The following is a 25,080-nucleotide window of genomic DNA, read 5'->3' as shown; positions in this document are numbered from 1 at the left end:
CAGACACAGAGACACACACACAGATACAGAGACACACAGGCAGACACACACACAGACACAGAGACACACACAGACACACACACACATACAGAAACACAGACACCCAGTCAGAGAGACACACACACACACAGATAGACACAGGCACACACAGATGCACACAGACAGACACACACAGACACACAGACACACACACATACACACAGAGACAGACACACACACAGACACAGAGATACACACACACAGATACAGAGACACAGATAGATGCACACACACAGATACAGACACACACAGACACACAATTGGACCGAGTGACACACACAGACACACAGGCACACATAGATACACACAGACAGACACACACACACAGAGACACACACAAGGAAGAGACCGTGTGAAGACAGAGGCAGGGATTGGGGTCTGGGTTCCCCAGCCAAGGAACACAGAGCCAGCAGAAGGGATGAGGAGGGACCCTCCCCTACATCCTGGTGGGACCATGGCCCTGGCCATGCCTTGATCTTGGGCTTCCGGACTCCAGAGCTGGGGGCGGTCGATGCCTGTGGTTAGGAGCTGCACAGTGGGTGGTTCCTTGTTAGGTGGCCCCAGGACCCTGGCACAGACATCTTAGACAGGCGACATGGTGACCTGGCTGTTATGAGACAGGCAGGGCTTGGCTTTTAGAGCAGGGGCAGGCCGAGTGAAGGGAGGTCAGCCAGAAAGAAACAAAGCGTCCTATGTTCCAATAAACTCGGGATGTACCCGAGTCCTGCCAGGCCTGGGGGGTCTTTCCTGCAGGTTCTCAGAGGCTCTGGCCGGTTCCTGAGAATGCTGGAACAAAGCTTGCTTCTTAGGGCACACTTCATCATCATTTCCAGGAACGGGGTTCCACAGAAAACCATTTAAAAAGGAAGAAAAGCAACCACTGGCCTCAAGCAGTTGGCCCTGCTCAGCGGGAGACTGAGGCCAGGAGGAGGCAACTTAACCCGGTCGCAGACCCAGGAGTGGGACCTGGGAAGAGACTCCAGCCCCCGAGTCCGAGGCCTGGCCCACCCAGCACTGAGTCCACACCCCTCTCACCAGGACTAGGCTGGGAGCTGGCCTGTCCTTGCAGAAGCAGGAGACTTCTCTTTTCTTTTCTTTCTTTTCTTTTCTTTTTTCTTTTCTTTTCTTTTTTGTTCTTTCTTTTTTTTCTCAAGACTGTCTTGCTCTGTCACCCAGGCTACAGTGCAGTGGAGTGATCTGGGCTCACTGCAGCCACTGCCTCCCGGGTTCAAGCGATTCTCCTGCCTCAGCCTCCTGAGTAGCTGGGATTACAGGTGCCCGCCACCACACCCGGCTAATTTTTGTAGTTTTAGTAGAGATGGGGTTTCACCATGTTGACCAGGCTGGTCTCGAACTCCTGACCTCAGGTGATCCGCCTGCCTCGGCCTCCCAAAGTGCTGGGATTACAGGCGTGAACCACTGTGCCTGACTAAGAATGGATTTTATACGACTCCTGATGCATTGCCCTTGCAAAATGAAAACTCAGAAAAGGGGGATTCTCCCCAGGGGGAGAAGCTGTCTCTGGGAGATGAAGGTACTCAACAAAACCCTCCCTAAACCCTGGCCCTGGGAGAGGCTGGAAGAGCTGGGATGGGATCTTCACCTCACCAGATGCCCATTGGCCTCTGAGCAGTCACCCCGCAGTGGAGACACCAGCTCTGCCTACAGGAGTGAGTTTGCCCGGGCACTGCTTGGCACTCCCTTCTCTAGCCAGGGGATGCTGCGAAAGGCACAAGGGGTACCCTTCAGCCGATGACGTCACCCGGGGCTTGGGTCACTGCTGTGCGACAGGTGCGAGGCTGGGTATCTGGTCCAGGGTCTGCAGATCATGGCCCAGAAAGTGGGTCTCATGTGTGCCCACCTCATCCTCCCCAGGCTCTCACCTTATTAGCGGGGGCAGGCACCACCTGGGTCCCCTGGGCTCACAGCGTGGAAAGCAGGCTCAGCCCCAGGGTCAGTGGGAACGGCTGCATCGTGGCTGTGGCCCCGTGTCGGCTCTGGGCTTGCACTGCCAGGCTGGCTATGGCAACTCTGGCTCTCTCTGGTTGTCCATTTATTCCCTGACTCTGGGCTGACTGGGAAATGGGTGAGTTTCCAGCTCACTTGTTTTTCACAATGGCCACGGACCATCCCAGCAGAGGTAGGGCCATGCCGGAGAAACACTGACCACTCCGTAAACCACCCTGTGTGTCCATCTCGGACCCTGTTTTCCTAAAGCTTCACCTCAAGGGAGGATGTCACCAAAGCAGGAGGAGTGAAAAGATGTCTTAGAACAACAACAACAAATACATGGTCTGCTGGCTCCTCCTCAGCCCCTCGTGTCTGGCTGTGCTGCTGGCTGCTAATCTATCCTCGTCACTGGCATGTGGCTTCATGAGGATGTGAGCAGTGACAGCTCTGCCACCGCACCCAGGCCCCGCTGAACCCTGAGCAGCACGCATCACAGCCACGTCAGCCCTGAACCCACAAACAGCAGAGGCAATGTCCGGCTGTCCCTTCCTGACCGACTTCTCAGCCCCAGGCCCTGAGACCCTGTCTGTGCTTCCCAGGGAAGGTTTTTCTTGGATTCCACTTTCCTCTCTTGCCTTCCTCCCTGTTTCCCGCCCTCCATCTCTCTCCATGCCAAAATGGCTCCTGCTTTTGTTACTCTTCTGGGGGATCTCAGCCTCTCCTGGTGTCTTGGGTGCTCTTTCTTGACTTCCAAAGCTTCATCCTGGATGTGCGTCTCCTGAATTCTAGGTTCTTGTATCCAGCTCCCAGATGGACACTTCCCTCCTGATGCCCCACAGCTCTGACCCTCAGGACACCCCTGAACAAGCCCACACCTGTACAAATAGCCCTGGGTGTTGCCAACAATATTTCCATCTTCCTCCAGTTGGCCTTTTCATTTTGCCTGTAAGTTATGACTCATCTTTCAGACCTATCTCCTCCTGTCCAATCTCCCTGCCATTTCTCTATTCCCCAACTTCATTAGTGTTTTAAAAATAGATGCATTGCAGCCGGGTGTGGTGGCTCACGCCTGTAATCCCAGCACTTTGGGAGGCCGAGACAGGTGAATCACGAGGTCAGGAAATCGAGACCATCCTGGTTAACACGGTGAAACCCTGTCTCTACAAAAAATACAAAAAAGTAGCTGGGCATGGTGGTGGGTGCCTGTAGTCCCAGCTACTCTGGAGGCTGAGGTAGGAGAATGGCATGAGCCTGGGAGGCGGAGCTTGCAGTGAGCCGAGATCGCGCCACTGGACTCCAGCCTGGGCGACAGAGAGAGACTCCCTCTCAAAAAAAAAAAAAAAAAAAAAAAGGTACATTTCTTGATTGATTGATGTGCCTCCTAGTGGGCTCCCCTTCAATCTTATTGGTTGAACTCTATTTCACTGATTGTGCATGTGCAGTGGATGGATGGATGGATAAATGGGTAAATGGATGGATAATTGGATGGGACAGATGAATGGGTAGATGCATGGATGATTGGATGGAATCAATAAAGGGATGAATGGATGGATGGGTAGATGTATGGATGATTGGAGAAAAAAACTGATGGATGGATGGATGGATGGATGGATGCATGGATGAGTGGATGGATGGATGGATGGATGGATGGATGGATGGATGGGTGGGTGGATGGATGGATAGATGGATGGATGGATGGGTGGATGGATGCGTGGATGGATGGATGGATAGATGGATGAATTAATGGATGAGTGGATGGATGGATGGATGGGTGGATGGGTGGGTGGATGGGTGGATGGATGGATAGATGAATGGATGGGTAGACAGATGATTAGATGGAATGAATGAATGAGTGGATGGATGGATGGATGGGTTGATGGACAGATGACTGTGTGAAATTGAGGCAGGAAAATAATAAAAGAAATTGGAAGTTGGGTAAAACGCAGAATGAGTAAAAGCAGAGAGTAGAAACAAGGCAAAGGGATGGGTGAGCAAGAAGCAAGATAGGAGACAGAAACTGAGCAACCAAAAAAAAGTAAGATAAAAAATCAAGTAAAGAAACTCCATGGCCATCAAGATCTGGACCAAACCAGTAGGGGGCAGCTCCTCAAAGATAGGCATGCACATTAGAGAGAAAAAGTATCCTTATCATGACCCCATATGATAAGCAGTTCATTAAAGCTCATGCATATGGATTGCGTATCATTTATCTACTTAAAATTATGGGATAGAGGCAACCAGCAAGTGCACAAGAGCCAAAGTAACTAAGCAACCAACCTATTAATCAAAAGACAGATGTTGGATAAAGATTAGGCAGCCTTGGGAAGAGAAGAAAAACACACACACACATACACATAAAAAGACCCAGAGTATACCAAACTAACGATTATCTCATCCTGCAGAGGTCAGCCCACTCTCCCCTCTCTCAGAGTGCTACTGTGCTTAATAAACTGTTGCTGCTTGCTTTGCTATTTGTGTGTGCCATGCCAAATTCTCTGTCCAGGACACCAAGAGCCTGGAACTGCACAGCACCATCCGGTAACAGAATGAATGGATGGATGAATGGATGATTGGATGGAATGGATGGATAGATGAACAGATGGATGGATGGATGGATGGATGGATGGATGGGAGATGGATGGGAGATGGATAGATGGTGGATGGATGGTGGATGAGTGGTGGATAGGTGGTGGGTGGGTGGATGAATGGGTAGACGGATGGATGATTGGATGGATGGATGGATGGATAGACGAACAGATGGATGGATGGATGGATGGATGGATGGATGGATGGATGGGAGATGGATAGATGGTGGATGGATGGTGGATGGGTGGTGGATAGGTGGTGGGTGGATGGATGAATGGGTAGATGGATGGATGATTGGATGAATGGATGGATTGGCAGATGGATGGATGGTGGATGGGGGGTAGAGAGGTAGTGAATGGATGGATGGATGGGTAGATGGATGGGTGGATAATTGGATATAATGGGTATTATAGATATATGAATAAATGGATGGGTGGAGGGATGGATGAATGGTAGATGGCTTCATTTACTCATATTGAATAGTATAGTCTCACTTTCATGACTTCTCCAGCTTGCCAAGGTGCTTTCATGTTCAGTATCACTTCTGACTCCTCCTATGGCTTCCATTCCTTCCAATCATCCATCCATTCACCCATGTACCATCCATCCACAACCCATCCATCCATCCATCCATCCATCCATCCATCCATCCATCCATCCTTCCTTCCATCCATCCGTCATTCCTTCTCTCAAACACCATTTTTGGTGCCATGTGACCTGTTTTCGCAGTCACTGCTATTTCCACATTGCCTCAGTGGAGGTGGCAAGAATGAGATGTCATTGTGCCAAGTACCTGACTTATATTTACCCACTGTTTGTGACCAAGGTTCACACAGATCTCAGGGCTGCTGAGGTCAGCCAGAAACTGACTCATAAGCGGAACACCCCTCTTTCTCCCAGGTTCCTCCTGGTCCTGCTGTGGGGCCATCCTGGGTCCAGGGCTAAGCTAACACCTGCCAGGCTCTGCAGGCCCCAGACTGCTCCTCACAAGACGTCTTTGTGTCTTGCTGGCTCAGTTTTTGGCTCCAGCTGGGGCTTCTCAATAACCCCGAGTGAAGGCAGAGAAGGGCAGCGAGTCTGAGTGTTAACTGAACAGGGCAGGGGCGAGGTGGGCTCCAGTTCAGTGTGAGGACTGGGGGTTCCATTAGGGCTTGAAGGTGGTTTTGGTAAATCTTCATAATGAGCGTCAGAAGTGGGTTTGGGAATCCTGAATCCGGTCTCTCTTATCCTCTAGCGTCCTGCACCTGTCCAGAGGGACCCAGCGCACACAGAACAAGCCAGGCAAAGGGACAGTGGCTGAGGCTCTGACTTATGGACAAGGGCTGTCAAAATTGGATTTCCCCTCCTTACAAGCTGGGTCATTTTACAGCTCCCTGCACTGCAGGAAGATGGAAATTGCAGAGCAACTCTTCAGTTCAGGAGAAATTGCAGAGCATTTAGAAAGTAAGTGACTCTCAGGCCGGGCGCGGTGGCTCAAGCCTGTAATCCCAGCACTTTGGGAGGCCGAGGCGGGCGGATCACGAGGTCAGGAGATCGAGACCATCCTGGCTGACACGGTGAAACCCCGTCTCTACTAAAAAATACAAAAAACTAGCCGGGCGAGGTGGCGGGCGCCTGTAGTCCCAGCTACTGGGGAGGCTGAGGCAGGAGAATTGCGTGAACCCGGGAGGTGGAGCCTGCAGTGAGCTGAGATCCGGCCACTGCACTCCAGCCTGGGCGGCAGAGCGAGACTCCGTCTCAAAAAAAAAAAAAAAAAAAAAAAAAAAAGAAAGTAAGTGACTCTCTAAGTGACATTTCAGAATCTGAGGGATCTAGCTGCAGCAGTGCTAAGAGATAAATATGTACTCCTTATGTGTGTATATATATATGTTTGTTTGTTTGTTTAAGAGGGAGTCTGGCTCTGTCACCCGGCTCACTGCAACCTCTGCTTGCCAGGTTCAAGCGATTCTCCTGCCTCAGCCTCCCGAGTAGCTGGGATTACAGGCGCCCACCACCATACCTGGCTAATTTTTTTTTTTTTTTTTTTTTGAGATGGAGTCTCACTCTGTTGCCCAGGCTGGAGCGCAGTGGTTCAATCTTGGTTCGCTGCAAGCTCTGCCTCCTAGGTTCACACCATTCTCCTGCCTCAGCCTCCGAGTAGCTGGGAGTACAGGCAACTGCCACCACGCCAGGCTAATTTTTTGTATTTTTAATAGAGACGGGGTTTCACCATGTTAGCCAGGATGGTCTCGATCTCCTGACCCTGTGATCTGTCCGCCTCAGTTTCCAAAGTGCTGGGATTACAGGCATGAGCCACTGTGCTTGGCCTAAAAATAATTTAGTAAATAAAAAGAAGAAACATAAGTTAATAAGCCACACCACTCAAAAAGGGGGGCAGGAAATATGGAGGAGGGGAAAAGGGGGAGAGAATTACGGGGGAGGGGTTACAAAATAAGCATAAGAAAGCATAAGGAAGGAATTGCAAATACAAAAGCAGAGGATACTGAATTAGAAAATAGAAAAAGGGCATTAAAGGGTAGTGGTTCTTTAAAAATATCAACAGAGTGGGAAGGTCATTAGGCAGCCTAATGAAGAAAACACATAGAAAATTATAAACACTACTGGGAAAATAACCGCAAAATGAAAAGATACTAAAACAAGCAGTAGAAATAAAACATTTGCTTAACTCTATGGGAAAAAGTGAGAAGTTGGATGAAATGGGCAATTTTCTATGAAAACATAAATTACCTAGCCTGACATCAGAGGACCTCTAAAACCTTAATGGGTGAATTTTCATAGAAGAGCTGAAAAAAAAAATTTTATTAAAGAGTTATTTCTCCCAAAACCATGAGTCACAAACAGTTTTACAGGGAAAATCAGAACCGCCTTAAGGAGCAGTTCATTTGAGTGCCAAAAGGAAAGAGAGCTTCCTAAGCCATTTTTAGGAAGTTAAGAGAACATTAATTTCAAAACCTGACAAGATAACTTAAAAGACACTCATAGGCCAATTTCACTTATAAATATCAATGTAAGAACACTAACAAAAATATCCAACAGAACCTAGAACACGTTTTTGTTATTGTTGTTTTGTGTTTTTGTTGTTGTTGTTTTGAGATGGAGTTTTACTCTTGTCACCCAGGCTGAGTGCAGTGGCACCATCTCAGCTTGCTGCAACCTCTGCCTCCCAGATTCAAGCAATTCTCCTGTCTTAGCCTCCCGAATAGCTGGGATTACAGGCGCCTGCCCCCATACCTGGCTAATTTTTGTATTTTTAGTAAAGATGGGGTTTCACCATGTTGGCCAGCCTGGTCTCGAACTCCTGACCGCAGGTGGTCTGCCTACCTTGGCCTCCCAACGTGCTGGGATTACAGGCATGAGCCACCACACCCGGCCAGAACCCAGAACACTTTTCCAGGGTGAGGTATAAAAGTTCCATTTCAGGATTATAATAATCATTTGTACTAGACAACCTATTAATAAAATTCAATATAGTAATATGTCACAAGACTAAAATTATAAGACCACTCCTATTGATACTATCAAGGCTTGATAAAATTCAAAATTCTTAATAATAATAATTATACAAACAATATTATTTTTATTTTATTTATTTTGAGACAGTTTCACTGTCACCCAGGCTGGAGTGCAGTGGTGCTATCTCAGCTCACTGCAAACTCTGCCCTCCAGGTTCAAACGATTCGCGTGCCTCAGCCTCCTGAGTAGCTGGGATTGCAGGTGCATGCCACAAAGCCTGGCTAAGTTTTTGTATTTTTATTTTATTTATTTATTTATTTATTGAGATGGAGTTTCGCTCTTGTCGCCCAGGCTGGAGTGCAATGGCGTGATCTCGGGTCACTGCAACCTCCGCCTCCCAGGTTCAAGAGATCCTCCTGCCTCAGCCTCCTGAGTAACTGGGATTACAGGCACCCACTGTCATGCCCAGCTAATTTTTGTATTTTTGTGGAGACGGGGTTTGATCATATTGGCCAGGCTGGTCTCAAACTTTTGATCTCAGGTGATCCGCTGGCCTCAGCCTCCCAGACTACTGGGATTACATGAGTGAGCCACTGAGCCCGGCCTTTTTGTATTTTTTGTAGAGATGGGGTTTCACCATGTTGGCCAGGCTGGTCCTGAACCCCTGGCCTCAAGTGATCCACCTGCCTCAACCTCCCAAAGTGCTGGGATTACCGGCGTGACCCACCATGCCTCACCACAAACAATATTAAAAAAAGAATTTAGACACGCCGGAAGACTCAACAAAAGACATGAACAAAGAAAAGACATATCACAATTGTGTATAGAAAATTCCATGGAGATGTAAATTCTCCCCAAATCAAGCTATAAATGTACTGCAATTCCATTAAAAACATCAACCGCATTTCTTACCAGATAACTTAGTCTACAGTGTATTTGAAGACAGAAATAAGTAAGAATAACTAACAAAATTCTGATAAAAGAATAACAAGAAGGAACCTAAACCAGATGTTAAGGATAAGATGATGAAAACATTGTGGTTGTGGCATATAAAGAAACACACGAGTAGGACAGAATTACAAGTCTGTACACATGTCACTGAATGCCCACGAGCATCAGGCGTGTGAGAAGATGCAGTGGCTCATGCGTGGTGTTGGGAGACTGGAGGACGTCTTGGAAATATAGTTTGAATCTTTTTTTTTTTTTTTTTTTTTGAGACGGAGTCTTGCTCTGTCGCCCGAGCTGGAGTGCAGTGGCCAGATCTCAGCTCACTGCAAGCTCCGCCTCCCGGGTTCACGCCATTCTCCTGCCTCAGCCGCCCCAGTAGCTGGGACTACAGGCACCAGCCACCTCGCCCGGCTAGCTTTTTGTATTTTTTAGTAGAGACAGGGTTTCACCGTGTTAGCCAGGATGGTCTCGAACTCCTGACCTCGTGATCCGCCCGTCTCGGACTCCCAAAGTGCTGGGATTACAGGCTTGAGCCACTGCGCCCGACCTATAGTTTGAATCTTAACTCATGACTCAAATGAACTCCTGGTGAAACAATAAAAATGCTAGGAAGACATTATTTTAATTTTAGAATATGAGAAACCTTTCCAATGTGAATCTAAAGTATCTGAGACAGGTGTCAATCAATTTAGAAAGTTATTTTGCCAAGATGAAGGACACACCTGTGACACAGCCTCAGCAGGTCCTGATAACATGTGCCCAAGGTGGTTTTTTTTTTTTAAATTATACTTTAAGTTCTAGGGTACATGTGCACAACGTGCAGGTTTGTTACCTATATATACATGAGCCATGTTGGTGTGCTACACCCATTAACTCATCATTTACATTAGGTATATCTCCTAATGCTATCCCTCCCCCCTGCCCCCTCCCCACAATAGGACCCCTTCCTGTGTCCAAGTGATCTCATTGTTCAATTCCCACCTATGAGTGAGAACATGCGGTATTTGGTTTTCTGTTCTTGCGATAGTTTGCTGAGAATGATGGTTTCCAGCTGCATCCACGTCCCTACAAAGGACACAAACTCATCCATTTTTATGGCTGCATAGTATTCCATGGTGTATATGTGCCACATTTTCTTAATCCAGTCTCCCAGCTTGCTTTTATCCCTTTTTAGGGAGACAGAAGATAGCCATCAATATATGGAAGATTTACATTGGTTCAACCTGGAAGGGTGGGACAATTCAAAGTTGGGGGGGCTTCCAGGTTATAGGTAGATTTCAACATATTCGGATTGGCAAAAGGTTGAAAGAGTTATTATCTATAGAAAGGAATGCCTGCCTTACGATAAGGTGTTGTGGAGGCCAAGGTTTGATCATGCAGATGAAGACTGTAGGTAGCAGGCTTCGGAGAGAACAGATGGTAAAAGTTCCCTTTTAGACTTACGGTCTTTGTTGACATTATGCTGAAGGGTAGAGTGAAGCATGTCCAGCCCCCACTTCCCATCTTGGCTTGAACCAGCCTTTCATGTTAAACTTTAGAGTGCCCTGGCCAAAGAGGGAGTCCACTTGGATGATTTGGCCGGTGGTAGGGGTGGGGGGCGGTTGACTAAACAAAAATGAAACCAAACAAACGAAGAAACAAAACAACAGCAGAAGTCATAAAAGAAAACATTGGTAACTTTAACTACGTAAAGAAAGTACATTGAAATGACACACAAACCAAGGAAGAAGAGAAATGATCGACTGAGAAAAATTACTTTTAACTGTGTTAGATGTGAGTTCTAAATTTCTTTTCAAAGAATCAATATGTCAGTATGTTCAATTCTTTGCCTTCTACTTTTAAACTTAACTTCCTCGGAAGGCAACCTTTTCTGATTACCCACTCCACCCTGACTCATTCCGATTACCTGCTCCACCCTGACTGCATTCTGATTGCCTGCTCTGTCATAACCATTTTTCCCACCAAACCATTCACCCTGTCACTCTCTTTAAATTAGCCAATCAGAATTAGTTTAGCCTGTGAAGCCTAACCCTAGCCAATAGGAGAACAACACAGCAGCAGGAGCCACGTGCATCATGGATAAGCACCCCTCCCCCTCCCTTGTCCAGGTGTGTGCTCACCATTGCTCCATCTGTAAGGGCACACCCTTCTATAGAAGTAAATTGCCTTGCAGAGAATTAAAAAGAAAATTTTATATTCAAGTGCTATTTCTTTTGCTATACCGAAACTGTATTTATAACAACTGAATAGCACAAACAATATCTAACTTCCTTAATATATAAAGAGCTCCTACAAGTCAATAGAAAAACTCTAAGAACTCAACAGACAAAGGATATGATTTAATTCTTCACAGAAAAAATGCAAATGCCTCTCAAACATGTAAAAATAAGAGAATATTCCATGCAGTAACAGCAAAATACACATTCTTTTAAAAGGATAAATTTATCAAGAGAATTTGTGAATGCAATGAATCCCAGTTTTATAATGCATGGAGCAGATGCTGATATAACTGAAAGGAGAATCGCATAACTCCACACTTGTAACCAGAGACTGCAACTCTCCTCATTCAGTAACAAGGAAAAAGTTGACAAAACATAAAGATATAGAAGGCTTGGTCATTGTCTCAACCAATTAACTATCAACCACCTAACTTGGGCTGCACATTCTTTCTAAGAACACACAGGACATGCGGCAAGGGAGGTTGTATCTTGGACCATAAAACAAGTTCCCCCAAATTTAAGAAAATTGAAATCATACGAATTGTATTTTTGTCAAATAGAAATCAATAGCAAAAGATATAGGAAAAATCTGCAAATATTTGGTGATGAAGATGTCAATTGAAGAAAATGATTGACAAATCTCAATCATTTTAGGAAATTTATTTGCCAAAATTAAGGATGCACCCAAGAAACAGATCTATGCCTTTTTCTGAAGAGGATTTTGAGGGCTCCAAATGTAAAGGAGAAAGGGTGGGATATTGAGAAGCACACAGTTTTCATACAAATGGAAGGGGAGGGGCAGAGGGAAAATGTGGGGAATCTGCATTTTACATAAGATAACACAGACACAGTGGGGCAGTGGAACAATCAGATATGCATTTGTGTCTGGCTGGCTGGGGTGACTGCACCTGCAAAGATAAGCTAACAACTTGCATCGCTATGGTGAAGTTCTGAACTCACCAGGAATTTCCTTGTGGGCAAAATAGGGGGAGGTGGGTAGCCTTTCATCTTGTAGCCATCTTCTTTAGCAACCAACGTGGAGAGGCAGCTTTGTGTGACCCAGTTCTCAGCTTGACATTTCCCTTTGGCTAAATGAGTTTGGGTCCCCAGATCTAATTTCCTTTCACAAAACAAACTACATTTAAGTAGCCAATGGATGAATTTCACAAGGAAAATTGGAAAATATTTTGAGTTGAGAAAAAATGAAAACAAAATATGACCAGGTATGGTGGCTCCTGCCTGGAATCCCAGCACTTTGGGAGGCTGAAGTAGGAGGATCACCTGAGCCCAGGGGTTTTCTCCAACTGGGCAACATAGCAAGACCCCATCTCTAAGAAAATAAATAAATTTTTAAAAATGTTAGAAAATATATTAAAATATATGGGATGAACTAAACCAGTACTTTGGAGAAAATTTATAGCATTAAATATTTGTATTCAGCAACATGAACATCCTCCACTCAGCAATCTGAGCCAGCATCTGAGTAACTAGAAAAAGAATGGTCTAAAACAAAGCAGGCAGGAGGAAATAAACACTCAATGTAATAGCTGAAATCAGTGAAATAGAAAACAGAAAAACAATAGAGAAATCAATGGAACTGAAAGTTAGTTTGATCTTCAAAAAGATTAACGAAGTGGATAAATCTCAAGCCAGACTAATCAGGCAAAAGCAGACAGCTGACACCAATGATTACTCTCAGGATTAAGGAAAGGGGACACCACTACAGACCCTATGGACATTATAAGGATAAAAAGAAAATACTTTGAATAACTTGATGAAAATAATTTTGAAAACTTGAACAACATGGATAAATTCCTGGAAATATGCAAAGGGCCACGTTTATTAAAGAAGCAATGGATCACCAGAATTGACCTTACAGAAATAGAATTTGTAGATACAAATTTTCCTAACCACCCTCCCCCCATACCACCCTCCCCACAACAAGATCTCAAACCCCAGGTGGCTTCACGGGTAAATCCTACCATCTGAGAAAGCAACGATACCTTTCAAAAACTCTTCCATAAATTGCAAGCAGAGGGACATTCCCTAACTCATCTTATGAGGCAAGCGTTACACTGATACCAACTAGTTACATACTATTTCCTACATAAGACATGCTTTGCCTGAATTGAAATAATTCCCTTATCCACTATTACCTTTCTACAATGACTGTGATGTCTTCTAGATACTATTTTGTTCCTCCTTTTTGTTTTGTTTATTCCAATCACAATGAAAACTCTGTATCCCCCTTATCCTCTAGTGACTATAAATGGCAAGGGCTTGGCTACTCCTAAGCCCCAAGTTACGGCATTATCCTTTCCTGTCTCCCTAAGGACACACCTCCGTATGTGAGTCCTCCCTCAACTGTCTACCTCCTGTGTGCTCTCTGTTTCATACTGAGCTCTGACTGATAGAACACTAATATCATTACTAACATGGATGTGACTACTGGGTTGAAGTAAGGATTTCTTGGCAATACCTTTTGCTCTAGAATATACTCCAAAAGAGATCAAAGTGTGAATAAACTGGGGTACCATCAGAGTGAATGAGATGCCAGGGTCTCTCTGCAGGCCCTGGCAGCAGGCAGCTAGGTAGTTGTCATGTAGGACAATTAACATCCTCTGAACAACACAGTGTGTGTGAGGTCCAACCAAAGATTTTGTAATGTGGATATGTGTTCCATCCCTGTTTACAAGCACTAACACTGAAAGTGATCAAGCCTCACACAGGATTGCTTTGCAGCCAGCCGAGAAAAACACATCAGTAGAAAAAACAACTACCTGTAGCAGTTGCTTTCCTCTGAAATTGTCGATTTTGGAGTTTACTTTCATTTGTTGGTTTGTTTTTCATTTTATGGCTTGCTGCCTTTTATTTTTTAGTTTAATTTAATATTTTAAACATATAAAATGCCAACTGGTTCAAAAGTTAAAACTGCATGAAAGTTACATTTACAAAAGGTTGACTTTGATTCCTACCCTCTCCATGCATTTTTATCCCCAGAGATGACCATACTCATTAATTTCCGTTCATTCCTCCTGTCTTTTTCTAAATAGGTATGGACAGTCTTAATTCCATTCTTTCTTACATGAAAGTCAGCACAGTCCGTGTACCTGCCTCTTCGCCTCATTTTTCTCACTTAATGGCATGTGCTGGAAATTTACTCTGTGTCCATTTGTAGAGAACTTAAAGGGAAGGGGTTTTAATGTTTTTAACAGACTCCAGCATCTGCGGAGAAATCATAGTATTCTTTTTTTTTTTTTTTTTTTTTTTTGAGACGGAGTCTTGCTGTGTCACCCAGGCTGGAGTGCAATGGCCAGATCTCGGCTCACTGCAAGCTCCGCCTCCCGGGTTCACGCCATTCTCCTGCCTCAGCCTCCCGAGTAGCTGGGACTACAGGCACCCACCACCTCGCCCGGCTAGTTTTTTTTTTTTTTGTATTTTTTTAGTAGAGACGGGGTTTCACCGTGTTAGCCAGGATGGTCTCGATCTCCTGACCTCGTGATCCGCCCGTCTCGGCCTCCCAAAGTGCCGGGATTACAGGCTTGAGCCACCGCGCCCGGCCGAAATCATAGTATTCTTGATCCTTTAATTACACAATTATGTCCAGAGATGTCTTCTGGGGGTGAAGTTAATGTAGACGCCTCTGTGATTCTCTCACTGTGTGACTGGGTTCCAGGGGCACCGATACTGTTCAGGGTGTTTGCATCGACACACAGGGTGGTGTGGTGATGGAGCCAGCAGGTGCAATGGTTGTGTGTGTGGGTATTAGACCCCCTGCCAGTCCATGTCCCACCCACCAGCTGGGCAATGAGACAGTTAAGGGCTTCTGCCCTGTGGGCAGTCATGAGGATGAAATGGCTTATTTGGGTTTTTTGTTGGTTTTTGGGTTTTTTTTTTTTTTTTTTTTTTTGTGATGGAGTCTCGCTCTGTCACCCAGGCTGGAGTGCAAGGGCACAATCTCAGCTCATTGCAACCTCTGCCTCCCGGGCTTAAGTAATTCTCTTGCCTCAGCCTCCAGAGTAGCTGGGATTACATATGGATCATCTGCTACCACGCTCAGCTATTTTTTTTTTTTTATTTTCAGTACAGACAGCATTGCACTATGTTGGCCAGACTGGTCCCAAACCCTTGACCTCAGGTGATCCGCCTGCCTCGGCCTCCCAAAGGGCTGGGATTACAGGTGTGAGCCCCCGTGCCTGGGTTAAAACGGCCTGTTTGTTATACAGACAGTGCAGAAGTTCCTTAACTGCCACACAAGCGCTAGTTACTCCTGGTAGGGCCTGGTTTTGTGGAGTTTTGATGGAGATGTTTTCCTAGCATTAGAAACAAGTGCGGAAGATTTGTACCCTCCTCATGCCTGGGACTGTTCACGTTGCCTGGTTTCATCTGTTCCCAAAAGGAGCAGGAGATCTCCGGCCCTTGCCTGGCTGCTGTCAATGCCGGGGGCCGGGCTGGGACACAGACCCTTGACCGCGTATGTCTGTCTGCCTTGAGAAGGGTCCTTACCTACTCTGTCTCTAGTTTTCTCTGATCTGTTTTGGAGGCTTATATTTGCCTGAAAGCATCTCTTTTGCATTGTAAAAAATATATTCTAGAGTCAAATAGCATAATCCCTTATGATTCTCGTAATCAATTTTCTCTTAATCTGTGGTCATTGATAGTTGCTAGAATTTTTTTTCCCAGGTGTTTGTGACAGGTGAGCTAAATCCCACCAAGCCCACCCCTTCCCTACTTTGGGGCACAGGTGCATGAATTTGACAAGTTTCTCTGATTTTGTCATTTTTGCTTGTATCTTCCTTAATTCTATTTTCTTTCCTGATTCTAACGCTTTTTTTTTTTTTTCTAACAAGAGCTCATTACAGATTCATTGATTTTAATTTTGTCTTGCTAACCCATTTCACTATTAAAGACTATGAGTTTTCCTCTGGGCTCATCGATTCTGATGGAAGTTGTATTTTTCTAGACATTTCATAAATTTTGTGGAAGTGGACCCTTTTATTTTGTAGATAAGAAAGTTGAGGCCTTTTCTCCATCAGAAGCTGCCCCTGGGTTTGTAGTTGCTCTGGCTCTGCCAGGCGGTGGCCTGGGCCCGTCCCCCACCCCGGACCCTCATCCCTGAATCCCACACCCAGCGGTGACTGTGCGTCCAGACAGAACATGCTGCATGGATTTATTAATAATCTCTGCCAGAGACTGCCCCCAGGGAGCAGCTCCCCCACGCCCGCGGTGCAGGTGTGCGGCAGGAAGGAGATGGGGACACGGATGACCACGCCATTGTCTTCTGAGGTGTGGACATTCTTTGAAAGGGCAGGAGGAATTCCCACTGCTCTGGAGGTGTGGAAGGGTGGGGGTCTGGTCTTCCTGGAGGCGGAGGCGAGCTGTTGGGTTATTTAAGTAGAGGGAGGAAGAGCAGGGTGTTGTGGGGGAGCCCTGGAAGGACGTGGGTGGGCTTGAGGACACCCCCTTAAGAATGCTGCACTGAAATCCCAGCACTTTGGGAGACTGAGGGGGGCGGATCACGAGGTCGAGATTGAGACCATCCTGGCCAACATGGTGAAACCCCATCTCTATTAACAATACAAAAATTAGCTGGGCGTGGTGGTACACGCCTGTGGTCCCAGCAACCCGGGGGGTGAGGCAGGAGAATCGCTTGAACCCGGGAGGTGGAGGTTGCAGTGAGCTGAGATTGTGCCACTGCCCTCCAGCCTGGTGACAGAGCGACACTCCATCTAAAAAAAGAAAGAATGTGCTACTGAGATCTACAGGTCCCCAGCTTCTCATGCCCTTCCATGTAACCATCCTCCCTCCTCCTCCTTCAGCCCCCATCATTTCCAACCAACCCCAAAAGAAAGCATGAGGTCCAACTGTAGGGCACGAGCCCGTGACTTATACAATGGCTGCAACACACACGCTGGGCTGGTGGACGGGGAAGTCAGCAGCCTGGCTTTCCGGAATCGTAAGACCAGACCAAAGCTCATTCCTTCAAGGTCAGACCTGAACTGGACACAGTGGGGTCTGTCCCAGCAGCCCAGAGAGGCAGCCGCAGATAGTGGGCGAGTTTGATACATTACCCAGGAGGCAGGACCAGGCAGGAGCTCACCTAGAAATGGCACGGCTCTGTGGGAGGAGAGCGGAGAGTGGAGGCGTCAGCGAGAGAAGAGACAGCTGGGGACACAGCAGTCCCAGGGCTAGAGAGGGGAGTGAAAAGATGGTGGGAGGGGGTGGGACCCCACCTCAGGGTGGCTCTGCACCCCAGGAGGCTGGGGGAGAACTAGGGAAGGGCCAACAAGGAGTGACCTGAGTACTACAGAGCCAGCAGGGGGCTCGGGCTGAGAATGAGGCAGCTTCTCCTCCAGCCGAGGCTGGGCGTGTCCTGGGCGGAGCTCACCTTCCGTCTTTCTCAAGTCCAGCAAGTACCATAGACGCTTGTGCAGGGGCCTGAAAGCCCTGATGAATCCCTTCATGATCTCGTCGTCCTCCACCAGGACTCTGGCTGTGGAGGAGGCTGGGTCAGTCCTGGGTCCCTGGGGCTTCCATGAGAGCTGGGGAGCTCCAGGGGCCCTGCCTGAGGAGGGAGGGCAGAGAAGGAGGCCCCAGTGCTCCCAGGTCAGGCAGAGTTTGGTCTGGAGTAGGTTCCTAGGGCGGTCTCTGGGGCTCTGTCCACCTGGCCTCCAGGTTCCCTGTCCCCAGCTCCCACTCCTCGGCCCAGCCCCCTCTGCTCCACTCTGGGCAGCTCTGGGCATCGCTGGGGCCCACACAGCTCAGGACGGTGTCTACAGCGTCACGGGAGGAGAGCACAGTGCCTGCTTCCCCCAGTGCCCGGCTCTCACCAAGCACGGCTGAGGCCGATCAAGACACCTGTGTGATCTCAGAGGAAACGGTGCGCTGGGAAACACAGGGGAGGGCTGTGCCTATGTGGCTATTTTGGTATTCCTGGCCTTCGTTTGGTCGAGAGCATCATAGGTTTCAGGGTGTTTTGACTGGATGTCCAGTGAGCATTAATCTTTCCACCAAGCCCAGCCCCTTGACTGGCGACTGTCCCACTGGCCCCATATCAGCTCCTTGCTTTGTCAGAGGACTCGATGAAGCACGAGAAAAACAGCCTGGCCGGGCCTGGTGGCTCATGCCTGTAATCCAATCCCAGCACTTTCGGAGGCTGAGGCGGGTGGATCACTTGAGGTCAGGAGTTGGAGACCAGCCTGGCCAACATGGTGAAACCCCGTCTCTACTAAAAATACAAAAATTAGCCAGGTATGGTGGCGGGCGCCTGTGGTCCCAGCTACTCGGGAGGCTGAGGCAGGAGAATCGCTTGAATCTAGGAAGCAAACGTCGCAGTGAGCCGAGATCGCACCACTGCACTCCAGCCTGAGTGACAGAATGCAACCCTGTCTCAAAAAAACAAAGTGAGCAAACAAATAAAAAAATGAAGAAAAAATCAGCCCACAGGCACCGAGGTGGACAGGAAGCCAGTTGTCAGCTCCCCAGGGTTCCCAGACATGGACGTAGCTGCTACCTCTCACCCACACTGAGCTCCCATGCTGTGAGACCCACCCAGGTACTGGCACATCAAGCACTGGATGCGGGTGGTGGTATCCGTTAGGCAGAGAAACAGGAAATTGTCGTAGTCAGTATCAAGCAGCATAGCCTCGTTCGCCCCCATATCTGGGGAAAGAAGAGAAGAACCAAAAGGAAGATGAAGCCTCTATCTCAGCAGAGTCTTGGGCAGATGTGTGGACGTCCCACCACACTAAGTGGCTTCCTCGTCCACTGACACCGTGGGATGTGGCTCCTGGGGTGGGCCATGGCTAGGGAATCCAGGGAGAAAAGGAGAGAAGAGGCAACATGGAGGACCATGGAGCCCTGGCTGAAGGGGAGAGGCCAGGTGTGCAGTGGAGAGGCAGACACCGGAGGCAGGCAGGCTCTGACCTGGAGAGATTCCAGCTGAGAAGTCACATACGGGTGAGGACAGCAGGAGACGGCACGGGAACAGGGCAGAGGGGTGGGAAGAGGGAGAAGAAATGGACCTTGGAGAGTGGCTCGATTCTGGGGAGGGCAAGCAGGGTCAGAAGGGCCTGAGGCAAGTCCCAAGCATAAGAAGCAAACTGTATTTGCTGGGAAAATGTGCCCACGAGGGGATAAGAGAGCCCAGACCCTGACCACTTCTGTATTTTTAAAAAAATAATAATTAACAAAATAGAACAAAATGTCGCAAATTGTTAGGGAGAATTCAGTGGAGCCAGGACGTGCTGTAGCCCCTCTTCCCGCAACGAGGCTGGGAGCACGGCCCAGGCCAGCTCTGCAGCCCCACCATCAGCAGAAGGCAGCCAGGCCCATGGGAACAGCAGCCCACCTGGCCACCTGCCCACCTGGCCACCTGCCCACGTGTTCACCTGCCCACCTGCCCACCTGTTCACTTGTTCACCTGTTCACCTGGCCACCTGCCCACCTGGCCACCTGCCCACCTGTTCACCTGCCCACCTGCCCACCTGTTCACCTGGCCACCTGTTCACCTACCCACCTGCCCACCTGTTCACCTAACCACCTGCTCACCTACCCACCTGCCCACCTGTACACCTACCCACCTACCCACCTGCCCACCTGTTCACCTAGCCACCTGCCTACCTGTATACCTACCCACCTACCCACCTGTTCACCTACCCACCTGTTCACCTACCCACCTGCCCACCTGTTCACCTACCCACCTACCCACCTTCCCACCTGCCCACCTGTTCACCTAGCCACCTGCCTACCTGTATACCTACCCACCTACCCACCTGTTCACCTACTCACCTGTTCACCTACCCACCTACCCACCTGTTCATCTGGCCACCTGTTTACCTACCCACCTGTTCACCTAACCATCTGCTCACCTACCCACCTGCTCACCTACACACCTGCCCACCTGTATGCTTACCCATCTACCCGCCTGCCCACCTACCCACCTACCCACCTGCCCACTACCCACCTGTTCACCTACCCACCTGTCCACCTGCACACCTGCCCACCTGCCCACCTGCCTGCCTACCCACCTACCCACCTGCCCACCTGCCCACCTACCCACCTGCCCGCCTACCCACCTGTTCACCTACCCACCTGTCCACCTGCACACCTGCCCACCTGCCCACCTGCCTGCCTACCCACCTGCCCACCTGCCTACCTGCCCATCTGCCCACCTGCTTACCTGCCCACCTTCTCACCTGCCCGCCTACCCACCTGCCTACCTGCCCACCTTCTCACCTGCCCACCTGCCCACTTGCCTACCTGCCCACCTTCTCACCTGCCCAGCTGCCTACCTGCCCACCTGCCCACCTGCCCACCTTCTCATCTGCCCACCTTCTCACCTGCCCACCTGCCCACCTTCTCACCTGCCCGCCTACCCACCTGCCCACCTGCCCACCTACCTACCTGCCCACCTGCCCACCTTCTCACCTGCCCATCTGCTTGCCTGCAGCCTCCCTGGCCTGTTGTGAGGCCGGAGTGAACAGTGCACACAAAGCGGCTGTCGCCCGTGCCTGGGCACAGTGCAGACCCACGTCCAGCCACTGTCATGCCAAGAATTAGTGCATCCCCCGCCCTCCAGGTAAAATATGCCTTTGGGGTCAGTATCGGGTTGACTGGAGCAAACACTCTGACTCCCTGAAGCAGAGAGAGTTGGCACAGGCCAGGCCCCACTCCCTCCTCCCCCAGCAGAGCCGCCTCTGGGAGAGCATGGCCAGCCTGCCAGCACTGAGCCAGCGCTTGGGGCCTGGGGATGCTCACAGTTGATCTTGAACTTCTTCGGATTCTCAGTCTTCTCTCCAAGGACCTTCTTCTCAACACAGCTGTTGTTCTCCCTGGAAGGTGGTGACAATAGAATGAGTGGCCACTTGAATTGGAGTTGCCCTCACTGTCACCCCTAAAATCAGGTCACCACAGGAACTTCCCTGGGTCCCAGGAGCACCGCAGCCCACAGTCGCCCGACCTTCTCCTCAGTCTGACCTGGGGCTGCACTGTGTGGTCGGCTGTTGGCCCAGAGCCTGGGGCAGGGGCTCCAAGGGGACAGGGAACTTCTGGAGCCCGGGTTTTCCACCCCACCCTCATGCAGGGGCCATAGTGAAGCCCCTGGCGTCAGAAAATGCCTGGGGCTGAGTCCAGCTCCGCTCACCCCACCCAGTCCTGGACCCCTGCGGGGGGAGACTGAGCCCCCGCCAAGCCCCAGTCCCAATGACTAGGAACCCACCATCTGTGCAGAACCATCTCCAGGTGGTCCTCGGGGGTGGGCCACAGCGAGGTGACGTGGACCCTCAGAGCAGACTTCACCATCACCATGAGGGAGACGTTGTTGGTGGCCATGGCCATGGAGTGCCAGGTCCCTGCCAACTGAGGGGGCCTTGGGCTGCACGGGGTTCCCCCCAACCATGGCTCTCGTGGCAACCGGTGCAGGTGGGGTGGAGTCTAACTGGGATGGGTACAGTGAGCACTGGATGGTGGTCTGTTGTCTACCAGACGCTGGGCTATGGAAATTCACCAGTGTGTGCTAACTCAGGAGTGTTCCAAAGCCCAAATAATGAGTCACCTAGGATGCTGGGAAACCAGAGAGGCCACCCTAAAGATGGAGAGCAAGGCTGAGGGGTTCCTGATGTCATGGCATCCATTCTGAGCCTCCTGTAGGTTTCTGAGATTCTGGGCTTCCCGCCTGCCCGCAGCTCCCACCCACCCCAGGCTTCCCACGGTAAAGCGCCCGCTCCCCCAGCCTCAAACCTTTGGGAGCTCCAGGTTCTGCTTGGTCTGGGGCATGTCCGTGGCCTGGACACTACAGACCAGGGCCACGCCCAGGGTGAGCAGGAGGCATGGCATGGCTGCAGCTCTGGGTGGCTCTGAGCTCTTGAGCGAGAGGGATGCTGAGGCAGTGTGGGCTCGGAGGGCCTTATGTAGGAGGATGGCAGACAAAAGCCCTGCCCACAGCCTTGCCATGCGGTTCCTCGAACCCGTGACTCATCCTCGGCCCGTGGGGCAGCTTCCTCCACTGGGACAATGGGAGGCTCTTCCCTACGTCCACCCGGGAACCTCCTCTGTGTCCAGGCTGGGCAGTTCCTGGCAGGGCCTCAGGTGGGAGGAGCCTGGGTCGGGTCCAGGCTGGCAGCCAGTGATGGGAGCACCTTCTGGGACGGGGCTATGTCGGGTCAGAGGCCAGCACTGAGGACAGCTGTGCCCAGGGCAGGAGTATGGCCTGTGGGGCAGGCAGAGGGCCTGAGAGCCCCATGGCCGCCCCAGGATGCCACAGACGTCATGCCAGTGGGTGGCTGTCTGCACGATCATAATCCTGACCTGTACCTTCCACTTAGCCATCCCCAGGCGTGCACACCTGTGCCCCTCAAACAGCCAGCCTCTGGACAGGTGCACAGCGCGTGCTAGCACTGTTTCTCTCTGACTCACAGGCAAGACGGGGTGGAAACGGGAGGCAGTGGACTTTCAGACTTTGTCCCACAGTCTATATTGGAAGCACTTTTTCCCACAGGGAAGCATCACTTTATAACTTACAATTGAGCCTGTATCTCACTCCTGGAGAGCACCTGAGTCCTGAGGCAAGACACAGGTGTCCACTCCCTCTCTCCCATCCGTCAGAGTAGGTCATTCCAGCCAGGGCAGCTAGGCAAGAAATGGTAACTAAAGGCACGCAGATTGGGAAGGGGGAGGTATACCTGTCCCTATTCATATATGACATCGTTGCCCGGATACAAAATTGCAAGAACTCTACAAAACCCCTCCTAGAACCGAGCGAGGTCAGCAAGGTCAATCGCACAAAAATCCATCGTGTTCCCACAGTGTCAAGGAGTACAAAACTGGAAATTCAGGATTTGTAATCACACATATAGCATGGAGGCACGAATCTCAGCAAGATGGACAGGACTTAAACTCTGAACCCAATGAAGGAAATCAAAGACCTAAGGAAATGGACAGGCACGATGTGTTCATGGGCTGGAAGGTTCAACACAGCAAAGATGTTAGCTCTCCCCAACTCAACCTAGAGATTTAATGCAATTCCTATGAAATTATCAGGAAGATATTTTGTAGACAGATAGCTATTTTGTAGATAGATATAGATATATGTGTCTCTCTCACACACACACACATATATAATATATATATTTTATATATATAATATATATATTTATATTTTATATATATTATATATTTTATATATATAATATATATATTTATATATATTTTGTGTGTATATATATATATTTATTTATTTATTTTGAGGCACAGTCTTGCTCTGTTGCCCAGCCTGGAGTGCAGTGGCACAATCTTGACTCACTGCAACCTCTGCCTCCCAGGTTCAAGTGATTCTGCTGCCTCAGCCCCCCAATTAGCTGGGGTTATAGGCTCCCACCACCACACCTGGCTAATTTTTGTATTTTTAGTAGAGAGGGAGTTTCACTATGTTGGCCAGGGTGGTCTCAAACTGCTGACCTCAAGTGATCTGCCCACCTCGGCCTCCCAAAGTGCTGGCATTACAGGCATGAGCCACCGCACCCCACCGTATATAGATATACAGACAATTTTTTTCCAAAATCTGTATGTCAAGGCAAAGGAGCTACAATAGCTAAAGCCATTTTGAAGAAGAATAAAGTGTAAAGAGTTAGTCTACCCAAGTTGACAAGCACTATTATCAGTAGTAACCAAGAGTGTGGTATTGGTAGAGAAATGGGCACATAGATCAATGAGAAATAGAAAACCCAAACACGGACTCACACACCTACAACAACAGACCTTTAACAAAGCTGCAAGAACAGTGCGTGGGGGAAGTGCTGTCGGAAAAGAGGGTCCTGGTGCAGACCCCAAGAATGGGTTCTTGGCTCTCACACAGGAGAGAATTCAAGGTGACTCACAAAGCACAGTGAAAACAAGTTTATAGGAAATGAACTCGGTACCAGAGCCGGGCAACCTCAGCGAGCAGGAGGAGGGACGCCCGTCCTCTGTGAGTGTGTCTGCTCGTAAGAAGCTATAAGGGGCTACAGTGAAACCTGGATCGTGCAGATGCACTTGCTAAAGATAGGGGCTCCTAGTGTGATGGATGACCATTCGCCCTTCAGCCTCAGCCTGCTCGTGGACGTTATCTGTGAGCAAAGACAGCCTGCTGCACTCCCAGGTCATCGGGACGCTCTGCAGGCTTGGTGGGAGATGCCCCGTTTGGGCATAAATGTTTTGCAGTTATAATTGGTGGTCAGCTTAGAATGTGGCTATTTTCAGACCATTTAAGCACGTGCCTGTAATCCCAGCTACTCGGGAGGCTGAGGCATGAAAACTGCTTGAATCTGGGAGGCGGAAGTTGCGGTGAGCTGAGATCCCGCCACTGCATTCCAGCCTGAGTGACAGAACGAGACCCTGTCTCAAAAACACAAAGCAAACAAACAAACAAATAAAAAAAACCCAAGAAGGCTGGGCGCGGTGGCTCAGGTCTGTAATCCCAGCACTTTGGAAGGCTGAGGCGGGCGGATCATGAGGTCAGGAGATCGAGACCATCCTGGCTAACATGGTGAAACCCCGTCTCTACTAAAAATACAAAAAAAATTAGCCAGGCGAGGTGGCGGGTGCCTGTAGTCCCAGCTACTCGGGAGGCTGAGGCAGGAGAATGGCGTGACCCCGGGAGGCGGAGCTTGCAGTGAGCCAAGATTGCGCCACTGCACTCCAGCCTGGGCGATAGAGTGAGACTCCTTCTCAAAAAAAAAAAAAAAAAAAACCAAGAAATTAAAAATCAGCCCACAGGAAGCCAGTTGTCAGCTCCCCAGGGTTCCCAACCATGGACACAGCTGCTACCTGTTACCCACGCTGAGCTCATGTGCTGTGAGACCCACCCAGGTCCTGGCACATCATGCTCTGGATGGGGGTGGTGGTGTCC

The 25,080-nt window shown here is 49.2% G+C and overlaps 1 protein-coding gene across 1 annotated transcript; it reads right to left on the bottom strand.

Annotated features, from left to right (window-relative positions):
* Nucleotides 1-14,074: 14,074 nt before the first annotated feature.
* PAE (progestagen associated endometrial protein) lies at nucleotides 14,075-22,808 on the bottom strand. The gene is made up of 6 exons (XM_071078585.1): nucleotides 21,936-22,808; nucleotides 21,415-21,554; nucleotides 20,955-21,028; nucleotides 18,747-18,857; nucleotides 17,584-17,688; nucleotides 14,075-17,312 (listed from the first exon to the last, which is right to left on the bottom strand). The coding sequence occupies exons 1-6, from the start codon at nucleotides 22,146-22,148 to the stop codon at nucleotides 17,296-17,298; spliced, it is 660 nt and encodes a 219-aa protein (XP_070934686.1). The 5' UTR covers nucleotides 22,149-22,808; the 3' UTR covers nucleotides 14,075-17,295.
* Between the last annotated feature and the right edge of the window lie 2,272 nt (nucleotides 22,809-25,080).

The sequence above is a fragment of the Macaca nemestrina genome, chromosome 14, assembly GCF_043159975.1.
Source record: "Macaca nemestrina isolate mMacNem1 chromosome 14, mMacNem.hap1, whole genome shotgun sequence".
NCBI lineage: Eukaryota > Metazoa > Chordata > Mammalia > Primates > Cercopithecidae > Macaca > Macaca nemestrina.
The sequence above is the reverse complement of the archived record's forward strand: the minus strand, read 5'-3'. Positions and strand labels throughout refer to the sequence as shown.